Source organism: Penaeus vannamei, chromosome 7 (genome assembly GCF_042767895.1).
Source record: "Penaeus vannamei isolate JL-2024 chromosome 7, ASM4276789v1, whole genome shotgun sequence".
Lineage (NCBI taxonomy): Eukaryota > Metazoa > Arthropoda > Malacostraca > Decapoda > Penaeidae > Penaeus > Penaeus vannamei.
Window position 1 is genome coordinate 10,243,656 of NC_091555.1, and position 7,500 is coordinate 10,251,155.

The window sequence follows — 7,500 nt, forward strand, 5'->3', positions numbered from 1 at the left end:
TATTGTAAGATGTTAACCTCCCATGTATGGAATACTGGTGGGCAGTTGTGATGCACCATTTACGGATTCACGTTTATTTCTTGAGAGCACTATATCACTGGCGGTGCTGAGTGGAACCCTACATTCTGGCCCTGGGAGAGGGCAGTTGCCGGGCGGAGGGTAGCGGAGGTCGAGGTCAAGGTCGGGTGCCGGCGACAGCGTGGGTGGCGGACACGAGGACCGTATATTTAGAATCCTAATGGGAAACACGTGCAAACCGGCATGGCTTGTGAGCTACATTATGTTATGCAGTATGCTATATATATATATATGCCTACATATCTATGCGCATATATACATATATATAAGGCCAACCTCTCTCTTTCATTATGTTATGCAGTATGCTATATTGCTTGGCCACTTACTCACACCGCCCCCGAGGCGTCATTTGCTCTGCTTCAAGGGTGACCCATGATCAGACCTGATCTGCTGGTATTCTTGTCCTCGCTTTCTTGTTCTGGTCATCCTCGTGTAGCTCATCCTTGTCGGCCTCTTCTTCTTGGTCCTTAGTGCATCCATCTGTCCTTGACGTCCACACGTCCTGGAAGGTCTCACCTAGGGGTCCTCCTCGACTACGGTTCATCCAGAGTCCTTGTAGTCCTCATTCAGGGTTACTCAGTGGCATATTCGTCCACACGTCTTCGCAGATTCGTCCAGGTCCTTCTCGGTTTCGGCTCGTACAGACGTCCTCGTAACCTGCGTCTGGGTCTATGAGCATTTTAGCAGGGGCGTCATTTCTGGCATCTGAGGGCGGCATATGCCAGCGCTGGGGAGCTCCTGGAGTTTAACCGATCTACGGACGTCCAGGCAGGCGTTTTTCCTTAGCATCCTGGGACCTGCTCTGACGAGTTCCTGTTTTTTTTTATGGATCAACGGGCGTCTTGGCAGGCAGCACCTTAGATTTCATCCTGGGGTGGCCTAATACATGCACTAACGACTCCTGGTCCTCTGGAATGCGGCGATCTACAGGCGATGTTCTTCTCACGGCATTGTAAGGCGTCCGGGCTGCAGTTAGGACTCCTTTTGTGCCGTCCCATCTCCCTCACACGGTCCAGTGTGAGGGAGATGGGAGTAGCGATCCTCATGGACCTTCTTGAGCTACAAACCATCTCAGATAGATATGAGAATAGATAAGGGAAATGTCAATGTCAATCCGCGAGGATTTCCTTGAACCGATTGTCATTTCATAGAGAAAGAAAAAAATATGTAAATGAGTATTGTGCATTTTCACTAATCACGACTGGCAACGCCACAAGGCAAAAGAGATAGCCTGTAACTACGACACAACCAATGAGGATTTGTATGTATTTACAGTGTCTGTTGTCTGTGTAGATGAGTGAGTGTATGTAAAAATGAGTGCGAATACCATGAAGATAGAGCGGATATTACCGTTGATTTTAGCAACGGATGTTAGAATCATTAATATGTTAATACAAAGACTATTTCAACTACCACACTGAACTCAGCCTAAAATGATATGCGATGGAACGTACGTCTGTATATATATATATATATATATATATATATATATATATATATATATATATATATATATATATACACACACACACATATATATACATATGTATGTATGTATATATGTATATACATAATGCTAACCTCTCGTTCACAGTGTACATACATACACACACACACACACATACATATATACATATATATATATATATATATATATATATATATATATATATATATATATATATATATATATATATATATATATATATATATATATATATATATATACATATATATACATATATATATACACATACATATGTATATTTATGTATACAAGTATGTATATATATATATATATATATATATATATATATATATATATATATATATATATATATATATGATATATATGTATATGTATATATGTATATATATATATATATATATATATATATATATATATATATATATATGTAGGTATGTATGTGTGTGTATGTGTGCGTGTGTGCATGTTCGTGCGTGTGTGTGTGTGTGTGTGTGTGTGTGTGTGTGTGTGTGTGTGTGTGTGTGTGTGTGTACATATATATGTATATATTGAGTTGTTATCTGGCTTGGGAATCTTATGGATCACAATTTTCAGTCTCCCCCCTTACGGTTTGTGTATGGTTGCGGCCATATTGGATACATTGGCTGGCTGGGTGTTTGGAAAATCTGGCATTATACTTTAAACTCGCAAAATCACCTTTGTCAACGATTTGTTCTTCCTTTTCCAAACACTCAGCCAGTCTGAAAATTGTGCTCTATAAGTCATCGATTCCCGGGCTATATACCGACTCAATTTGCTTCGATTCGGTCCGTTTGGGTGTTCTTATGAACCCGTTCGAGTACGCAAGAACACCGGAACGATCGGAGGCAAAATGGGTCGAAACGGAGGCTGTTGGAGATTATTTTCATCTTTTGATACAAGAATTGTACTCTATATATCTGCTAAAGCTCCGTTTTGCCTCCGATTCGGTCCGTTTCTGTGTTCTTACGCGACCAGGAGAGATTGAAAATTGTGCTCCTTAAATAATTATTTGGTCAAATTTTGTTAGCGCAAATGTAGTTATCGAGTAACTTTCCGCGCACGCTTAGTTCTTTTTTAAATTATCTTCCGCGCATAAGATTCTTTTGACCTTTCCGCGCACTTGTTCCATCATCCGTCCGCGCAAATGTAGACAAAATGATGTTTTTCGCGCATGAAAAAATGTAATATTCCCCGCGCAAAAAATACTCTACAGTCTGGAGGCTAGATACCAACTCAATTTTCATTGTGTGGACTTTAATAGTTGCATAAACTAGAGTTCTTGCATTAATTGACAGTAATCTAGAATCACCGTTTCGGCCCGTTTTGCCTCCGATTCTATCCGTTTGCATTATTACAGACCTAGAGCGCCATCACGGCTATGAACAAAAATTTATGAATGAATTAGCTGATTTTAACGTTCGAGTCTTTTTTTAAATAACAATACAACAACTTCAAAGAAAAAATCCATAGGTACAGCATTCAGAAATTAACGAAAATACAGGCATAAAATTTCGTAGTTATAAGTTATCAACATATTTAATTTACAATCGAACGCACAAATCAGCTGTTCGTATGTAGACGTCAACAAGTGTACTTCCCTTCTGACACTTCTAAGGATTAAGCCCCAAAGGAAACCCCAAAGATGCATTCAGCAGGGAAATCCAGCATAGAGGAGCAGTTAGCACAGTATAGACTCAGGAAGAAGAAGGAAGAGACACACAAAAGCGTTAAAAAGCGGTTCTGGGAGTTGATATGGTCAGCGATGTCTGTTATGAGGAGTAGTAGCACAGCTTCCGAGTCTGAGAGCAGTTCGAGTGCGGATGAGCAACAACCCAAAGAGCATTCCGATGCGAAGGTGAATATTGTGGCTTTTAATCTGTCAGTCTATTTGTCTCTCTATGTATCTATCTCTCTATATATCTCCATCCATCTATTTATATTTATATCTGTCAATATCTTTATCTTTATTTTTATCTCTACCAATATCTATATCTGTATCTACATTTACATCTATCTATAATATATTTTATTTTATGAAAACGTAAAGCTTATCATTGACAATTAAAATGATATCTCATAAGAGTGTAATGTACATGTTATGCTAGGTGTGGGGTAGGATTTAAAGTTCTGATATGAAAATGGCTGTAGCAGGATCATCTTATTAGAGAGAATGGAACAAGGTATATAAAAGGAAACCGTTAAGTAATATTTTATTTTTCATTTTCATTTTTAGATGAATGAATGTGAAGGTGAGGTGTTCAAGTTGTCAGTTCTTAGAATCATCTGATGGCCTATTACACCGAACCCAAGTGATAAGAATCTTGTGATGTGTGAGGCGCAGGTAGTTAGATATTGCTTTAGAAGCCACTAAGAATTTTTATACGATAAATTTTAAGATTCACTTTTAACTAATGCCATGTTACATAGTTGTCTTCAGTGTTCAAATTATCTTTGGCTCTCGTTGATAAGAATTATTGTCACAATGAAAAGTATAGTTAGCCATTATTTTATTTGAAGCGTTTGTTTTTCCAGCATGAGTAGTTGCTGTATCATCATTTGGTTGTCAATATTCTGTTTTATATTCTTACTGATTTTCAGCACAAGCTCCATATTCATTTGTTGCATAGATATTGTAAGCTTATATTGAAACTTGGCAAACTATTGCCCTGTTATATGCCATTCAGGTAGACACTAAAATACTTTTACAATTCCAGAAATATTTAGTTCCGTGATAGTATAGTTTTTCTTTTACTACAAATTATTGGTTAATTCATCACCAAGTGTAGGGCTATTTATTAGCTTGAACTCTCCTATTGTAAGGTTAGGTTTTTTATAGGGTGACATAAACCTAAAAATAAGAGCTATTTTATATATATATATATATATATATATATATATATATATATATATATATATATATATATATATATATATATATATATATATATATATATGTATGTATGTATGTATGTATGTATGTATATATTTTTAGCCATCATTACGTGTACAGCAGCCATATCCGATTTGTCAGTTCGGTGTACATCACACACATGCATATGAGCATATGAACATTATTTTCTGGTAATAAGTACTAACACTAACCTAACCTAATTGAGAGTGGTATCATCTTGTTTTGAGATGACTGCCATCTTTTTTTTTTTTTTTTTTTTTTACCTCACTCCTGAATTTTGGTTTAAATGCTTAAAGGGTTGGATATTATTGTATTTCTTATTATTTTCTATTTGAAGTTTAAAGGTTTAGTCTATTGTTCTTTGGTTGTGTTTAGAAATGTTATATTTTCAATGCTCAGTTGACTTAAAATGTTTACAATTATATATATTTTTGATGTATAACTTACGGTATATTTTATGCATTTTTTACAGGTTTTTTCATGAATTACCAGTTTTTATCTGGGATTTAGGATTTGCAACGTTATTAATTTGGTAGAAAAGGACCCTTATCAGATTTATGCCATTTTGTAAGTTCATATGAAAGAATAAAATAAGATAGAAGCATAAGTTTTCCTTTATATATATTTAGGTAGGAGGAGGTCACAGAAATTATTAGGAGACCAGTAGGCTGCAACCTTGATTCTAACAATTACAATTATTCTTTAACTGTACACTTTTAGTACTACCAACTCTTAGACAAGATCATCAAATATTTTATTTTTCATCTTTTTACCTTTATAATTTTATTATATTGCAATCATTATTATTATGATAATTATTAGTAGTAGCTTTCATATATCTTCATTACTGTTATATGTACTACTTTTTTATCTTCTCTTGCTTCTTGGGAGGCATTGTAATTTAATTGTTAATTTGATATTATCAGAGGTCAGTGTTGAAGCATCTATAAACTAATACATATCTGTATTGGTCTGTTCACATATCTCCAAATAGGTTTAACAAATTTGTGGTCTTATATTAGAGAATCACAATATGTAATATGTATGTCAAAAAGAATAGGTAGTATTTCAATTACTTTGGGATTTTTTTCACAATTGTTTGATGCAGCAGTTTGTTTACCAAAGGAAAGTCTTACATAATAGATGTGCAAATAACTTTTAGATGAAAATTAGCTGTACTTCTTTACAGACACTATAAATTTAGTCATTGCATTTTGTCTGCTATGTATGTGTAAAAAAACTAACAGAGATTTTCATCACCACAGGAACTTCGCAAGAGATTAACAGTCACGAGAGAGTCCTCCTCAGGCACCAGTGTAGATCATAGCGATGCAGACAGTGCAGGAAACTCCTCACAACTGTCCTTTAGTTCTTACACAAAGCTGGACTGGATTGCTTTAGGACTGAAATGTGCCTTATGGTTGATTCTAGTCAAGATCTTCATATTACTTGAATTTGGAGCAGTGTTTTTTATCTTCAGTGCCTTCACTTTTATATGGTAGGTTTTAGAAGGGTGATTATCTGCTTCATATGTAGAACATAGGGTAAATATCCACAGGTAAAGAAGAGAAGTCTAATTTCTTTATTTGGGGTTCTAAAGGATGTGTATGCATGGTGGTGTTTGTTCAATGGAAATTAAGTGTTTTATGTTATTGAAAAGAGCAGGGTAGCTACCTACCATGTGTAAAGGTAAGGTCGTTATTTTTGTGCATGTACTTTCAGCTGCAACCTTGGCACATACACTTGAACAAACAAGAAGTTGGAGTAAAGAATTGAAAACACTGTTAAAGACAAGATGTTAACCTTACCTTTATACCAAACCCAGAGAGAAAGTGTTTTATGGGCTTGGATACTTTTTTTCTCCTTATTTTTGAATTAATGTAGTATGTAATTTTCAAGTATAAATACTTAGTGCTAATTGGAAAATAGTTCACTATACTTGGATTAACAATTGGAAACTGCAATGAAGTTTTCATGTTTGAAGAATCTTGTTAGTTGAAACTGTTAAGCATTATTTAACTTCACTGCATGCGGATAAGAAACCTAATAATAAAATTATTATTAAGAAAGATTACTGGATTTTAGTTTAGAACTGCAACATATTAAGCCATTGAAAGTTAACTATAATATAACTCTTTGTTTTATACTAGTTAGCAAAGGTAAGATATGTCCAGAAAAAATATATTAATGATCGTTTATTACATACAATATTTGCAGTCTTGTTTATTACTTGAAAAATACTTATTTCCAGCTTTAATTTTTGTCAATATATACTGGCTATAGTGTTTGTATGGAAGAATGGTTACCTTTTTCCTTCTAAATCACCGAGACAGTTTACCTCTGTTAGTCCAGCTATTTTTAATACTGATAACGATTTGCCATTCACTACTCATAAGGTGTAGTAGCATGTAAGTATGCATTTATAGTTTTGTAATCACTATTATACTATTTTTCAGGTACAACATGAGATCCGAGCCCAAGAAAAAGGGGGAAATTAGTGCCTACTCTGTCTTTAACCCCAACTGTGAGACAATAGATGGAACGCTGTCTGCAGAACAATTTGAACGGGAAATTTTACATAAGATGTAAACAGAGGCAAATTGCAAGATACGTTCCAAGAAATTTAAAACAAACTATTTTGTTGGAAGTGAAATATATTTATCCATCTTTACTGTTATTTTGATTTCCATTGAATGTATTTTAGGATGATAAAAACTTGGATAATTTTGTACATCAGTTTTACAGATATTAGAAGAGGCACAGAGCTTGTTATGAGCTCCATTCCAGGAATTCCATAGTTAGTGTTTTGTTGGTAGTGAAATAGCTCATCACATTTTCAGCCCTTGGATCATCACTTTATATTTTAGTTGATTTAGGATTTCATTAATGAATATAAATTTACTTTACATTTCACTTATTGTTATTTTACTGTGAGGTTTATTTCACCATACTCTGCTTTTGTTGTACTGTTTTCTGTCAAACTATTGCAGAATTATGATAC

General features: G+C 34.6%; 1 protein-coding gene across 1 annotated transcript; it reads left to right on the forward strand.

The window, feature by feature from the left end:
• Positions 1–3,147: 3,147 nt before the first annotated feature.
• Positions 3,148–7,170, forward strand: Saysd1 (SAYSVFN motif domain containing 1). Its single transcript, XM_027359544.2, has 3 exons — positions 3,148–3,443; positions 5,765–5,997; positions 6,956–7,170. Exons 1-3 carry the CDS (start codon positions 3,231–3,233, stop codon positions 7,086–7,088), a joined length of 579 nt encoding a protein of 192 aa, XP_027215345.2. The 5' UTR covers positions 3,148–3,230; the 3' UTR covers positions 7,089–7,170.
• The last annotated feature ends 330 nt before the right edge of the window (positions 7,171–7,500 follow it).

What these genes read in the sequence shown, in the direction of transcription:
- Saysd1 (XM_027359544.2), top strand. Translation starts at nt 3,231, where the DNA reads ATGCATTCAGCAGGGAAATCCAGCATAGAGGAGCAGTTAGCACAGTAT. An exon ending in AAGAGCATTCCGATGCGAAG is followed by an intron (nt 3,444 to 5,764) that starts GTGAATATTGTG and finishes TCATCACCACAG; the next exon opens with GAACTTCGCAAGAGATTAAC. An exon ending in AGTGCCTTCACTTTTATATG is followed by an intron (nt 5,998 to 6,955) that starts GTAGGTTTTAGA and finishes ACTATTTTTCAG; the next exon opens with GTACAACATGAGATCCGAGC.